This window comes from Megachile rotundata, chromosome 2 (assembly GCF_050947335.1).
Source record: "Megachile rotundata isolate GNS110a chromosome 2, iyMegRotu1, whole genome shotgun sequence".
In the NCBI taxonomy this organism is placed as follows: Eukaryota; Metazoa; Arthropoda; class Insecta; order Hymenoptera; family Megachilidae; genus Megachile; species Megachile rotundata.
Window position 1 is genome coordinate 3430695 of NC_134984.1, and position 16980 is coordinate 3447674.

Sequence of the window (16980 nt, forward strand, 5' to 3'; positions counted from 1 at the left end):
ACCTTTTATTTTTGCTTGCTTAACAAACGTACGCAGTTTCATCAAAATCAGAGGTGCACACTTTCGTGCCTTTCCTCGTAAGCATCGAAATTTCAAGAAAAATGATTATATAAAAATGTAAAAAAATGTACTTAAATAATTAGACTCTTTCTTAAAAAAATCAAATTCAGTATCACATTTTGATATTATAAGTTAAAGAAAGAGACATAAGTTTTATTGTATTAAAAAGTAGTGAAGATGATGATTTCTCTGCAGAGTCAACAGAAGATTTATTTGAGGAATCATCAGAAAATGGAAGTGATTTTTTAAATGATTCTGAAAGATATGAAAAGAGTTTAAAGGATCAATATTTTACAAAAGGCAAATATATCACTTATTTCTTTTTGGAAATGGAACGGCATTTCTACCATCCCACTGAAGCTTACAGTATAATTCAGTACCATGAATCTGGTAACACTGAAAAACCAGGGAAGGAAGGTATAACACATAAACTATATCCTTTCTTAAAATTAATTTGCAATATGCTCTTCAAATATTTTCCGTTTTATTACTGTATAACAGTTACATTATCTTATGTAAGAAACTTATGCGAAAGATAGTTCTCAAGAAAATATTTGACACGTATTTTTTTTATCGGCCATCATTCACATTGAAGGGGTGAAAATAGCCCTCGAAGTTGGGGGTTGGAATCATATTTTTGGGAATATCTCCGGAATTAAAGAAGATGTTAGGCATAACCGACAAAATAAGCCGTTCGTACGAATACACGTATGTACACATATGTACCGCCGCGAACACCGCATGTTTATGTCACCGTGAAATCGGCGGTTAGTTATAAAAGAAACAGAGACGAGTTAAGACCGTGTTGCTGCGATTTACCTGCGATTCCGCTATTGTATAAAATATATATTTATTTTGTGCACTCACACAAGACCAGTTTATTTTTCATACCAAGTCCCAACAGAAGATAATTGGATTTTTTTTTTTGTAAATTAGATATATAATTTAAAATCACCTGTGAAGAAGGGCAATCAGCATTTTTATCAAAAATATCATAAAAGCCTATGTTCCTTACGGCGCGGCGTTGATCATAACCGCGTTACGCTCATACCTGCGACGATTACAATAATTATTCAGAAATCAATTAACGGCATATAAAGAGGTATAAAATGTCTAAAATATTGTAAATATTTTAATAAAAATGCAGATTGCCCCTCTTCACAGGTGATTTTAAATTATATATCTAATAAACATTGCAACAAACAACAAATTCCAAAAACACGTATTCTCTATTCTGTCCATAGTTTACGTACACGAAGTTGCAAAAAAATAGATCAACATTTAGTGCAAAAATTTAAACAAAAATTATAAATTTTCAAAATATTATTTAAACAAATGAAGTTTATTGAAATTTTTTTACGCACAAAAATTTCCTATTTAAGGACGAACAATTTACAAAAAAAATATCCAAAAAATCCAACTTCGAGGGCTATTTTCATCCCTTCAATGTGAACGATGGCCGATAAAAAAAATACGTGTCAAATATTTTCTTGAGAACTATCTTTCACATAAGTTTCATTAATATCGGTATGTCGCGGTTCGATATGTTTCCTTGTTAGTATGTTTTTACGAAAACATAGTAAGTAAGTGTTTTACATATGGTCTACACTACTGATAACAAATCACTTGATTATGTATATTCTGTGTATATATTCCCATAAGAAATTTCGAAAAACGTATAAGAGCATGTTAGGTATAAGAAATAACGAGAGATTCTAATCGTATATTCTACAAAGTTTATGGTGTATATGCTGAACGGTTGGTCACAATCCTTTTATTAGGAAGGTACCGTCGCATTTCTGCTTTGTGACTAATTCTTAAGGAACAGTGTCTTTATACCTTAAAGCAACGCAGTATTGATTGCTTGCATTTTCTAATTATTCCCACATCTTCTTTGAAAAATCAATTTTATATCACCCATTAGCGATATGATTTCTTGCTACCAGTCATTGTTGAGTGTTTCGGTCACATATCCTTACAAGCACTTTTTCTGGTCATGTGTTTAGATATGTTTCTGTCATAAATCGCACAAAAGAAAAATAATGTCGACTCACGAAAATACATCAACGCTAATAATTAAGGGGGATATTTCATTCATGTCATCCGACTTTTTCATACTGTAAGCTTAAATTAGCAGATGTAACTTTTTTCGACAAAATATGAAAATATGCGAGTATGATTTTACAGTTGGAATAAAAGAAAATGGATTTAGAATACTTTTTTGAGGCGTGTATTGTACCGGCTGTAATGTGCGTAGTAGGGAGAGTGATATTAAATCATTTCTCTATTCTTGACATTCAAATAAACTCAGTGTTTGCAGTCTTATCAGTACACGCAAGCACATACCATTTGTATCTGGCGCGTCTTGTGGTTACAGTCTACTGCCATTGCTAGTTTATATAAAGCGGGTCAAAATCACTTTCTCATTTTTAAAAATATTAAATAAGTATTGTTATATTCCGACGTTTAGTTTAACGGCGGTCTGGTGAGAAATTAAATTAAGTTACTTCTCAGTCAAAAAAAGTATGTTTATTTGCAACAGTATTTCGTTGACGGATCGAGGTGACAAAGTTTATGTTTGGTAGTTTAACTTATTCTGCTAGGAATTTGTGAAGTTGTCTAAAAAGAAAACGTGTGCGTAAAAAGAGGGGTGATAGTCCGATGAATTCAATGCAGTTGGATGAAATTTTGGATAACGTTGATTGATCCTGATGCCGAAAATGAGGGTCGCACTCGATGTCAACTATGTTCGAAGGTGGGGTAATTTTATGATTTATCTTCGGAATTTCACAAGACGTCACTTTCCATAAAAAATATACACTACTGCTCATAAGTATGTGGACACTTACATTTTCTTGAATTTCGGATACATATTATATGTTTTTATTGTTAACCAAAATCGTTCATAAATTCTAGTATTAATATGAATGTAATGTATTATAATATTACGAAATTATCAATTTATTTATTCAACTTTCTGAAATAAATATATGTGTTATTTTGCGTTGCGCGCGTAGAGTTTGTGGGTCTTTTCTCTGGCAGTTTGCAATGATTGCATCGCTTAAGTGAGGTCTGTTGCCTTCTCAAGACTAACGTAAACATTTGTAAACATGATTATACAGGGTGTTACCTGTAACGCTACTCACGATTTTTCTCCCACTTGCAGCCACCTTACGAAAAGAAGTTTAGAATAATATTTGCAGGGTATGAAGTGCACAATAGATATTAGTAAAGCAAATTTTGAAAACAGTTTGTTCTCTTGGCAAAGTCAAGGTCACCTTGGGTTTCTTAAATAGGAACATACATTTTTTTTTTTATTCATAGCTTTAGAGGACATTGAGACGAATTCAAAACATACAGGGTGTCCGCGCCAAAGTGTTACACCTTAATATCTCATGAACTATTGATGTCACGAAAAAGTGCTTATATGGAAATTGCAGGGTAAAAGAGGCCCTATGTTTTGGCAGAAGCAAAATTTTTTTATTGTTATTAATGTAAAAGATATGATGGTGAAGTTTCGTTTTTTTAAATGGAACTATAATTTTTTTCTCGATCAGGTGATAGTGCTTTTCAAGACGAATTCATCAAGGTTTTATGTACTTACCCGATTTTTATTAGTTTTCGAGATATAACGCTTAGAAATTTACTGATTTTCAGCAGTGACATCTCGGTTTGACGAGTAAGTCATAAAAACGTTCTTATTGTTACGGTAAGTGCCGCTGGTTTGACTCTGCCTGCCGAAACAGATAGGCGGGGTGTATGGTCAAAATGGCAGGTCCGAAGAGTAAGAAACGTGAAAAGTATTGTCCATTACGGTTTAAGTTTTCCGTATCGAAGATGATATTAATTGTAATTTGGAAGTTTGGGACATTTATTTAAATGTTTCAGTACAAGGTAGGTATAAAGACAATTTAACAATATAACTGACTTGAAAAATAGAATACACAATGCATGCGTAAATATCCCGTGCGAAATTATGGAAAACGTCGAGAACGAATTTGTAAAACGTATACAAACTTGTATTTCAAATAGCGGAAAGCACATGGAATAAATTTTTTGCATATTATTTTTTGTTAAATTGTCTTTATACCTACCCTCTACTGAAACATTTAAATAAATGTCCCAACCTTCCAAATTATTAATATCATCTTCGATACGGAAAACTTAAATCGTAATGGACAATAGTTTTCACGTTTCTTACTCTTTGGACCTGCCATTTTAACCATACACCCCGCCTATCTGTTTCGGCAGGCAGAGTCAAACCAGCGGCACTTACCGTAACAATAAGAACGTTTTTATGACTTACTCGTCAAACCGAGATGTCACTGCTGAAAATCAGTAAATTTCTAAGCGTTATATCTCGAAAACTAATAAAAATCGGGTAAGTACATAAAACCTTGATGAATTCGTCTTGAAAAGCACTATCACCTGATCGAGAAAAAAATTATAGTTCCATTTAAAAAAACGAAACTTCACCATCATATCTTTTACATTAATAACAATAAAAAAATTTTGCTTCTGCCAAAACATAGGGCCTCTTTTACCCTGCAATTTCCATATAAGCACTTTTTCGTGACATCAATAGTTCATGAGATATTAAGGTGTAACACTTTGGCGCGGACACCCTGTATATAAACTTTTCGGAGAAGGCGTAACTCCTTACACAGTTGAGGGTGGAGTTATTTTTCTCGCAGAGTCCTCCCATTTTCGACGGGGGAAAGAGTGTTTTAAATTAGAACTTGAGAGTCGAAAATGTCCTTCCGGACCGCGCTGACCATGTGGCCTAATGAACCGTAACGGGACATGGCTGGCAGCGTTTATGGTAGGGTAGTCTATTGAGCTACGCACGTCCAAAAAACATAAAATAATTTCGCCGACTTACAGACTTTAGGGTAGGCTTAACTGCCTACACCTAAACATCTGTAAACGGTCAATGCTAATTTCTACCAACGCTGCGAACCATGTGCCGCTACAGTAATATATGTTTCGAATTCGTCTCGATGTCCTCTAAAGCTATGAATAAAAAGAAATGTATGTTCCTATTTAAAAAACCCAAGGTGACCTTGACTTTGCCAAGAGAACAAACTGTTTTCAAAATTTGCTTTACTAATATCTATTGTGCACTTCATACCCTGCAAATTTTATTCTAAACTTTTTTTCGTAAGGTGGCTGCAAGTGGGAGAAAAATCGTGAGTAGCGTTACAGGTAACACCCTGTATAGCCAGGATGCCACGACTCGAAAATGCGAAAATTACATCACGCGGTGGATATGTTAACGAAAAGAAAATTTAAATATATTTCATCACTATCGGTAAAATATTTAACAAATTATTATTACAATATGTTGTCTAACACTGGAGGAAGTGGAATACATACACGATAAACAAATAATTCAAAGATATCCCAACATTTTTCGGGCATTTAAAAGAATTGAAGAAGTGTCCACATACTTTTGAGCGGTAGTGTAAATACAGTGTTCTACTTTTGGTATTAACTAATTGGACATTTATTTACACACTTACAAAAGAAATTTCATTTCGATGTTTTGCTCAGTAGCGAGGTTACAAAAAAAGGAACGGAGTTTGTATAATATTTCGTCGATCAAAAGTTTAAGATTACACAAAAAAATATTAATTTTTGGTAAAAAAAATCCACAATTTTTGTTTAAACTCAATATTTTGTCCAATATCCATTATTTCTTATTATTTCGGTACCTTCTTGGCTTATAATTTATTAATTTTTTCGTTGATCTATCGAAATATTACTCCAAACTATTTCAATTATAGCCATGTACCGTCTTTTTTATGATGTTCCACAAAAAACTATTTCACAACCTGAGCTGTGTGCTTCGAATCATTATTATTTTGAAAAATAAAATCATCACTCAGATTGTTGCGTGCAAAAGGCGACATTGTGTTCTTGAGTTATGTCCATATACTGGAAACGGTCCATAATTCCATTGATACGACATATCGGACCAGGGCCGCTTCAAGAAAAACACGCCCACACCATAACGCTTCCACTACCATGTTTAAGAGTTTTTAAAACGCATCGTGTTTTCAAACCTTCGCCAATTCGACGTCTAACATATCGTATCCCACCAGAACAGACGCGATTGAATTTTAATTTGTCTGAAAATAATACCTTTTGTCAATCTTCACTTGTTCAATGTTTATGAGCTTTAGCAAATGCAAGTCGTTTTTTTTCGATTCCTAGAACTCAGCAGAGGTTTCTCTTGGGGGTTTCGCCCTCTTAAGTTGAAGTCTTCTAATCTTCTTCTAAAAGTTCTGACACTAATTTGTGTATCGTTTTCATAGTTTATTTTTGCAACAATATTATTTGTGCTACGAAAACGATCCTTTTCGCTTAATCGATCAATTCGGCGATCCATTTTTGGCGTTGTTTTCCGTGGTCTTCCGTTTTTCGGTTGATCGCAATGCATGCCTGTCCTTAAAAATTTATACCAAGTTTGCTTACAAACCGTTTCTGACCGGTTCACTATATTTGTTATTTCAGTGAAGGTTATACTTTGCTATCGCAGTTTTACGATTTGTTCCCTTTTGTTTTCAAGTAAATTTTTTGATTTACCCATAGTCTGTTCTCACCTAAATGAATTTTAAACGATAAAAATCACACAAAACAATGATTTTGACATTCCAGAATTAAGATATTTAAAAATTGTATACATACTCACACAGATTGTCTTAAACTAAATTCCACTGTTTACAAGTGCTAAGCGATAACTGATTGTTGTGACTTCTACATCGTTTGCATTTAACAACTGACGATCTCAGGTTACGAAGGTCAAATATAAAGCTATGTTATTCCAAAGAGACAAGCCAAACAGAAGAACAATATGTGTATAAAATGTTTGTAATCCGGTTTGCAAATGATCGTCTTAAACTTCTGTCCGCTACTGTGCCTGCGATTTTGGATGACTACGTGTAAAAATATGGATATTTGGTGTGCAACTGGGACCGAACGTTTGTACATAAGTTTTCAATAGACGATAGTTTTGGCTTAAATGAGGGTGTAGAGTCGGACGCGGTGCAGTGGTATAACGTAATTTCGTTTTGCCTTCGGATAATTTACATTTTACTGATATGCCATTAGGATTTTTCAGTCGGTCGGAATTTTTAGACAAACACGGATTACTAATAATAAATGGGCTTCAACATACCGGCTCCCTTGAACGGACACGTTCAACGAAATGACTTGTTGTTATTAAGCTACAATTGTTCGTGTAGAACTGACTTAACAAGTAAGGGTAACTATAATATTTTGAAATGAATAGCTATTCTATACTTAAATTATGTCGCACACAACAGAAAACTAAATTCAGTTACAATTATTACTTAAGTCTTAATCTACAAATGTTTTTGTGAGTTCGTGTTTTTGACACTTAATTATCAGAAAGAGGGAATAGCTTCTTGATGCAACGTTTTAACTCTCCAGTATTAGTTTTGATGGTTGCTATCCTGATTTTGCCGTCTGGTCTAGGGTGAACGGCGACGATTTTTCCCAATTTCCTCTACAGAGGAGTTGTCCTCCTTCAGGACCACAAGAGTTCCAGATTGGATGCTGTCACTGGTATTAGAGTGCCATTTGCTGTGAACAGTCAACTGGTGCAAATATTCTTTGTACCATCTACACTAGAAATGTTGACGCAGCTTTTATGCATGCTGCCAGGCTGATAATCGGTTTGATGCAGTATCTTCCAAGCTCATTTGCGGAAAGCTCGTTAATAGACCACTGATTAGCCAATGGCCAGGAGCTAAAGGTTGCAAGTCATTCAGATGTTAACAGCGCTCATGAGGTAAAGAGCGGCTTTTACATACTGAACGACTCGTTTTCGCAAATAACTAAATGTAAAGAATGTCGGATTCGTGTGGTGTGCGGTTAAGGAGTGAAATCCACAGGTCAATATCTTTGAACAACAAGATTTATTCAATAAAACGATAAAAAATAAAGTTAACAAATAACAATAACAACAAAATAAAGAAAAGTATATAGATTATAAATGATTGATTAGAACAAAAGAAACTAAATAGATTTCGATTAATAATAATAATAACTCAACACGAATAGTACATAATTAAAGAATATAGATTGAATTTAATGAAATGTAGTTCGCTAGTTAATACTTTATGTTGAATAGTACCTAAGTCTGATTCTTAATAAAGCTAACTTCGCTTTTATAAAATTAACTAAATTTGATATTCTACATATATATTTGATTCTCGTCTTTGAAGCTATCGCAATGACAAAAGTTAGCTTGATTTGTACGATTGTAATTTATACATATAAATGTTCTTTAACGAAATTAAATAATATTAGCGCTTTATAGCCTACCGCAGCGAGGAATCCAACCTAAGTGTGATTCTCTAAGTGTACATAAATACGCTTTCGCAAAATTAGACAGATTTTATCTATTATATAACGCGGTGTTGTCGACCACGGAAATTACGTTAGAGTCAGAACAGTATTCTTTTATTAATTCAAATTCTAAAATTTGTTTGAAGTTAATAACTTTCCCTCGAAACAATTACTCTTTTTATAATTCAACTAGACAACTAATTGTCCATGACCCTTGTCCTGACGGCCGAAACCAGATCGCTTAAATTGGGGAGCCTGCTGTTCGCTAGCTACTAGAACGACCCAACGATACTAGAATCAGGTGAACAGTATAAGTCTAACAGGGTAGCAAATCAATTGATTCTAAATTATAAAATCGTGATTGTTGAACCGCCACCCAAAAGACACGGGCTTCAGAGACCAAGCCGCTCAAATGGGGAGCCTGCTTTTCGCTAGCTACTAGAACGACCCAACGATCAAGTATCCAAATGGCGTATACCCGCTTTACCAATCAAGTATTAAGAATCGTTTCGGCTCTTGACAGCGAAAACTGTTCCGGTTATACTTATCAAGGAGACTTCTATCTTACTCGACTTCGAAATCTGTTCTGTTATTTAGCCGGGTTTCGCTCGGCCTTTTATACTCGCAGGTTTGCCGAATTCCTGGAATTTCTGTGACGTCAGAGTATATAAATTTCGTATAAATTCGTTATTAGACATTAATTGTGAAATCGAATGATTTCATTATATTTTTAACGTCGCTTTTTAATTAATGGCTAACATTTCGATACTAAAATAATAGTACATATAATGGTGTTTTAGCGAAAAATACATTTTCTGTCAGTTTCTATGAACTGCGCACAAATTCTACGAAAGCCGAGTCTATTCCGATTTACAGCTTTTTAGTTTAAGGAAATAATTTTGGTTCCGGCTATGAATAGTATAGTACTGGTTGATTTTACGTGTATTAATTGATTTAGTTAATTAATAAATTTAATGTCTAATGATGCTGTAAATAGAAATTGTATCTCTATCCTTTTCTAGGATAAGCGCTGATTCCAAGGATTTCAGGGCGAGCATCGCAGCACGTAGGCACATTGCATAACGAAATTTTCAATACAGAACTATACATTTATTAGAATAAAAATAAAATAATACATGAATCTTGTTTTAATTGTTCTAACTTAATATTCGATTAATTTTGTGAAACATATTACCTACTTTAAATCAAAATAATTATTATAAATGAAATAATTATTATAATTTAAATCAGGATAATTATTATAAATGAAAAAATATATATATCGGTTACCGACTGTCGAACTATATAGATATGGTAATAGATACATAATGTACTGTTGGTAATTGTCAAATACTGTCGATAACTGAATTATTCCTGTCGATGGTTAATGGACCGAACACAGTACTGCCATGATGGCGAAGGAAACAAAAAAAAAAATTCTTCCAGGGACGTTACAAATGTGTCTCTGACTGTACGACTGAAATGATGCTTGAACGACTTTACAGCCGCTTCCCATAAACCGCCGAAGTGCGATGACCGTGGAAGGATGAGATTCTAATTAATTTTCTGTTCTGTGAGGAATTTTTCTACCATTTCTTTGTGTCGTTTTGACTGAAATGCCTTTTACAGCTCAAAAAATTTTCGGCTGGCGCCAACAAAATTTTTTGCATTCTCGGAATGTATAATTTTTGCAATTCCTCGTCTAGAGAACAGTCTTTTTAAACATGCGATAAATACTTCGGTAATCAGATCAGAAACTAATTCTAAGTGTACTGCCTTGATGGCCGTACACACAAAAATAGCGACTGTAAGAGGGAAATTAAATAAAAAAAAACTGAAATTGTTTAAGAAAATGGATTTATTTATATATGGTGGGTGTTGGTCGATGCAAAACTAACCCCGTTTGTCGAAAATCTGCTCTTCTTCTCTTCTTTGTCCGGAATTGTAGCAAATAACTTTTGCTATACGGCATTCCTGGATCTCATGTCCTGTTTTCTTGCAATGTGCGCAAATCTTCTCATTCGAGGAAGACCTCGCTATGGGCAAACTTTTTTTACTGGTTTCTGATCGTTGAACCACGTTATTTTCTGTTATTTTTCTTATGTGCTCAATAAACTCCGGAACCGTAGTTGCCCAGATATCTAGTGCAAATTTGCGTAGTGTGAGATCCTTAACCCCATCAGCTAATAATTCTATTTTTTCCTTCTTGGCGAGTTTTAAGGACTGCATCATTCTTTAATTTGTCTTCTACGTGGTCGGCAAGGGGTATAGTCGGATAAGGATAGTCAAATGTGCCCTTGAGTCGAATTAGAAACCCAATTCGTCAGTCGGTAGCATATTAAAAAAAAACATCTCACACCTAGTTTCAACCCCCCAATCTCTTTCGTGGGGGTAGTAAAAGGGAAAAAATGAAATTCCGGTTTTTGGCCTTTTTTGACTATCTAATTTCGTACAAAAATTCTGAAAAAATTCTAAAACATTGAGGTCCAGGTAGCGCAAATTATAGAATTTTTTCAGATTTTTTGATCGCAAATTGTAGTCGTGAAAAATCAAAAACCGAAAAAAATCCGAAAAAATGCGATTTTTTAGTGAAGATGTCGGAGCACTACTTTTATATTAATGTGGTACTTAGATATTAGTACAACTATTATTCTCTAATTTTTTCAGATTTTTCGGTGAGGTGCGCCGTAGTTAAAAAAATCAAAAACCGATTTTTTCGAGCGAAAAACAAAGTTCTGCTTTGAATTTTTATGTCATTTGCCCATAAAATATGCATTAAGTAATTTTAAGAGGATTCACGTTTACACAATTGATTTATGGATTACAACAATGAAATTAACTTAATTAATTAGTTTTATGGTACATTTGGTATATACCTAAATGTTTGAAGGTCCTCCAACAACATCACTGGCGCAGCGGTTAAGGCGTCTGACTGGTAAACCGCTGCATACTTTTTTTGGCGCAGGTTCGATCCCACCTGAACTTATATTTTTTTTTCTTTTTTTTTTTCTTTTAATTGTTCATTTTTTTCATTCTAATTATATAGCTGTGGCAGTAAAACCATAAATCGTGCCGAAAGTTTTGTAGGTCCTTGAAGACCTAGGCTTACTCGAGCGTTTGTACGCGTAGGCCCTTGTTTGCCTTTTTAGGGCCATGTGGCTATTTTCTTCCTTGTAAGAGTCGTTGGAAAATTCGGCAGAATCGTTCTGACCTTTGTAGCATACGCATCGCGCTTATTTACCGTCACTTATTATCCGAGTTCAAGTTCACAGTTGTGTACTAACTTATTATTGTTATTTGTTACTGTTATTATTATTGTTATTATTTTGTTGAATATAATTTGCTGTCAGTTACCCCGTGTCACAGTTACTTCACATTATCCTAAATTGGTGACCCCGACGTGATAGTGTATCCGGGATAGTGATTGTGTAGTGATAGGTGTACAAAGTGAACATTTTTAGACTATTGTTATCATCATGGCCAATCAAGAGGATAGTTTGGACAATAAGGAGACAATAAATGTTGCTTCCGCAACTCTAAGAATCCCTACCTTTTGGCCACAAAAAGTTGCTTTGTGGTTTCAGCAACTTGAAGCGCAGTTTGTTATCGGACGTATTACCAAAGATGAAGCAAGATTTGGTTATTTGATCGCCCAGTTAAATGGGAAGTATGCTGTTGAAGTGGACGACATTATATGTAACCCGCCCGAAATAAACAAATACGAAACACTCAAGGCGGAGTTAATAAAAAGCCTATCTGATTCGGACACAATGAGAATCCGAAAGTTATTGGAAACTGAAGAAATTGGCGATCGGACGCCAACTCAATTTTGGCGCCATTTAAAAGACTTAGCAGGCTCTGCAGTGAACGAAGAATTTCTCGTCGAAATTTGGAAGAATCGCCTTCCTACTAATACGCAGCTTGTTCTTGCTGCGACTTCCGATAAAGTAGGATCCAAATTGGCAGAAATTGCGGATCGAGTTCATGAAATTCCGGCAGCCCGCCATAGGATACTGCCCACATCAGCATCTACATCATCTACGACGAGTTCGCAGGAGATTCTATTGCTCCGCGAAAGTTTAGAGCAGGTACAGCTGCAATTAAAGGCTTTGACCGAAGAACGTTGTAGTCGGAAACCATGGAGGCGTTTCAAGTCCCGTGAGCGGTCAGGCAGTAAAAATCGGCAGCGATCGAATAGTGTACCGCGTAATTTGTGTTGGTATCATCATAATTATGCCGAGAAAGCTGCGAAGTGTATACCCCCGTGTTCGTGGTCAGGTCCGAAGCCGAGAAACTCGTAGAACCGTCACACGTTAAAGCGGCAGTACCCGGCGGTCCTAAGACAGGCCGCATTTACGTAATGGACCAGGTTTCGAAAATACAATATTTAATCGATACTGGTGCAGACATTTGTGTTTTTCCGCGCTCGCGTGTGTGTGGTCGATCGCATAGGAGTGACTATGAACTATATGCAGCTAACGGTTCTCCTATCGCGATTTTTGGCACTATTACGATGTTTCTTAACTTATCGTTACGTCGCGAGTTTCCGTGGCGATTTGTAGTGGCCGACGTGGAAGGACCGATAATCGGAGTTGCTTTTTGTCGCATTACAACCTTTTAGTGGACCCGCGAAATAAACAATTAATCGACGCGACAACAAACTTATTTGTGTGTGGTCGATTGGTGAATGATAGTGCGGCATCTGTTAAAACTGTAGTGGGTGATTCTGTTTATCATAGACTTTTGGCAGAATATCCGGACCTCACTAGGCCGACCGTGTTTCGTAGGGAAACGGTCAAGCACGACATAGAGCACTTCATCGAGACGACTCCAGGCCCACCTGTTTTCAACAAGCCTCGACGTCTCGCTCCGGACCGTTTGCAGGTGGCTAAGGCGGAATTTGACCTGCTGTTACGACAGGGAATCATCCGTCCGTCGAAGAGTCCGTGGGCTTCACCATTACATCTGATTAGGAAGAAGGACGGAAACAACCTTCGACCATGCGGTGACTATCGTGCACTTAATGTCCGTACGATTCCGGACAGGTATGCTCCCCCACATATCGAGGACTTCACTCAGACATTACATAACAAACGTATATTCTCAAAAATAGATTTAGTCCGCGCATTTCACCAGATTCCGGTAGCGCCACAAGATTGTGAGAAAACGGCTATAACAACTCCGTTCGGGTTATTTGAATTCATTTTTATGCCGTTCGGTTTGCGGAACGCGGCGCAAACTTGTCAGCGTTTCGTAGACCATGTTATTCACGGTTTAGATTTCGTTTATGCGTATATTGATGATTTTCTTATTGCTTCTGAGAACGAAACAGAACATAAAAAAACATCTTAAAATACTTTTTGAACGCTTAAACAAATACGGTATTGTAATAAATCCGACGAAGTGCGTTTTCGGTGTTAGCGAAATTTCGTTTTTAGGCTATACAGTTAATCGCGATAGTATTAAACCAATGACTGAACGCGTTGAAGCAATTTCGAATTTCGAGAAACCTAGCACTGTGAAATTACTGCGAAGATTTTTAGGAATAGTCAATTTTTACCGACGTTTTATACCTGACGCAGCGAACCTCTTACAACCTTTGAATGACCTGTTAAAGGGTTCCAAAAAAGGTAATACACCTTGTACCGTGGTCAGAAACAGCAGAGAGGTCGTTTACTAATATTAAAGAGGGTCTTGCGAACGCTACTTTATTAGTTCATCCAATACCTAACGCTCTAGTTAGTATTACTGTAGATGCATCAGATTATGCTGTAGGAGCTGTATTGCAACAGTTTAATAATAATATGTGGGAACACCTTGCTTTTTATACGAAGGCTCTTTCTGCTGCACAGCGTAAATATAGTGCGTACGATCGTGAATTGTTTGCCATTTATACCGCAGTTAAACGTTTCCGATATTTTGTAGAAGGACGAAATTTTATTATTTACACCGATCACAAACCGTTAATATTTGCATTTCGACAAAAGTTAGATAAGTGTTCCCCGCGACACTTTAGATATCTAGATTATATTAGTCAATTCAGTACAGATATTAGACATATAAAAGGCATTGCAAACAATGTCGCAGATGCGTTATCTCGAGGAGAGACTATTTCCTCGTCTATTGATTACAAAACGTTTGAACAAGCACAAAAACAAAATCTAGAGTTAAAACAGATGTTAGAAAGCGAAACTTGTACCCTTCAGCTTAACCCTTTCGCTTCGGCAGTCCGGTCCGCCGAAGTGTCGTCACCGTACGGAAGCACGCGCCAGAAATGTGCACAGTGCGCGTGGTTTTTGTATATACATTTTTTAAGTCTTAAATAATTACTATGCTTAATAAAATAATTGTTGCTCTAATATAGCATGTATTCCTCACATTTTAACCCTTTCGCTTCGGCTGTCCAGTCCGCCGAAGTACTGTAACTGAACGGAAGCGCGCGCCGTGAATACGTGCAGTACGCGTTGTTGCTGTATATACGTTTTCCTGAGTCTTAAATGACTATTCTGCTGAATAAAGCAATCTTTGCTACGATATAATGAGTATAATTTAGATCTTTGATATGAAAACATTTATAACGTACAATTATAACTTCTATAACTTATAAATATTTATAACTTACAAAGCTTCAGTATTTTACAATATTTACTATATTTACAATATTTTAATTATGAATTAATTATGATGCGCAAACAAGTTAATATATTAATGTAAAATGATTAATAGTATAAGCACGCTTAATTTTGTTAAGCGACACTCGTACCCACAAGTCATATTGTGCGCGCCGCTTATAAGCGGCGCTCGTACCCAAAGGTCATATTGTGTGCGCCGCTTATAAGCGGCGCTCGAAGCGAAAGGGTTAAGAAAGTACATTCCCTAGACTTCGACGTTTTCCTGTATTGCGATGTTTCGAGTGGTTCTGTTAGACCTTTTGTCCCATTTTCTTTGCGTAGGACAGTTTTTGAATCCCTTCACGGACTTTCTCATCCTGGAGTCCGTGCTACACAAAAGCTGTTAACAGACCGATACGTTTGGCCAGCAATAAATAAGGACTGTCGTGAATGGGCTAAACACTGCATTTCCTGTCAGCGTGTTAAGGTCAATAAACACGTTAGAACTCCTATTACCGACTTTAAAAATTCTGGTAGGTTTGACCGTGTCCATCTGGACATCGTAGGGCCATTACCAATGTCTAATGGAAATAAATACTGCCTAACTTGTATTGACCGTTTTTCTCGATGGCCGGAAGTAGTTCCTATTGCAGAAATTGACGCGGAAACTATTGCAAGAACTTTCGTTAATATTTGGATTTCTCGTTTTGGTGTTCCGCTGAGAATTACAACTGATCAAGGACGACAATTTGAATCAAATTTTGCAGTTCATTTACGAACAACTGCCTACCATCAGCAAGCAAATGGTATGGTAGAAAGGTTTCATCGTCAACTTAAAGCAGCCATTAAATGCGACGCTACCGAAAACTGCGCAGAGGTTTTACCTATTATTTTGCTCGGTATTCGGTCAGCCTTTAAGAAGGACTTAAAAGCGACACCGGCCGAATTACTTTACGGCGCAGGTATACGATTACCTGGCGAATTTTTTATTTCTCGTGGTATTGAGGGAACTTACGATTTTGTACGGAATTTCAATTACGGAAATGTATGAGCCAACTTAGGCCCTCTGCCATTGTTCGTCACGGTACGCATAAAACGTTTATTTACAAGGACCTTGCTACGTGTACTCATGTATTTTTGAAGCATGATGCAACTAGAGGACCTTTACAAGCTCCCTATGACGGACCGTTTAAGGTCATTCAACGTGGTGACAAAACTTTTGTTATTGATATTAATGGTACAGAAGTTAAAGTTTCTATTGATAGGTTATAAAATAATTTTTAGAAAAAAAATACGCCGACTTCGAAATGCACTAAAAAGTATAAAATAATTTCTATTTCCTAATGAAGTAATTTCTATTTCATTCAATCATACAATTACGTAACAGATATGAATGAAACCTATTTACTCGTTAGGTAGCATATTAAATGCATTTCAACCTTTTCGGAGGCGGCGCAAAATTAAGAATACCTCAGTATTTTCGCCTCCGAAAAGGTTGAAATGTATTTAATATACTACCTAACGAGTAAATAGGTTTCATTCATATCTGTTACGTAATTGTATGATTGAATGAAATAGAGATTACTTCATTAGGAAATAGAAATTATTTTATACTTTTCAGTGCATTTCGAAGTCGGTGTATTTTTTTTTTGAAAATTATTTTATTTTCATAACTCCATCGATTATAAGAAATTACAGTCTTCTACTCATAATGCATCACATTGAGGTTTTCTGACAACTTCCATAATCCCTTTAGTTTTAATAGGACGAAGAATTTTCCCAGGTAAGTATTCACCTTTATATAAAAATATTACATGTTCATTTACATTTTTTTTTGCAAAAAAGTAGAAATTTACTTTTGTTGAATAACTCATTTTCATCGCTAACGTTCTACACATTTTCTATAAAATTGGAAATTTCACAACAAGATTCT

The 16980-nt window shown here is 35.8% G+C and overlaps 1 protein-coding gene across 9 annotated transcripts in view; it reads left to right on the top strand.

Annotated features, from left to right (window-relative positions):
• The window catches only part of INPP5E (Inositol-3-phosphate synthase), a 57512-nt gene that overhangs the window by 13538 nt on the left and 26994 nt on the right, over window positions 1-16980 (top strand). For 8 of the 9 annotated variants that reach the window (XR_013041606.1, XR_013041605.1, XR_013041603.1 and 5 more), the window contains one exon: window positions 256-477. The exons of the other annotated variant lie outside the window; for it this stretch is intronic. Coding sequence is in view for 4 of the 8 variants with exons in the window: in XM_076542179.1 (XP_076398294.1) it covers window positions 256-477 (222 nt within the window). In the remaining 4 variants the exon portion in view is untranslated. The remainder of the gene's footprint in view (window positions 1-255; window positions 478-16980) is intronic. 9 annotated transcript variants of the gene reach the window in all.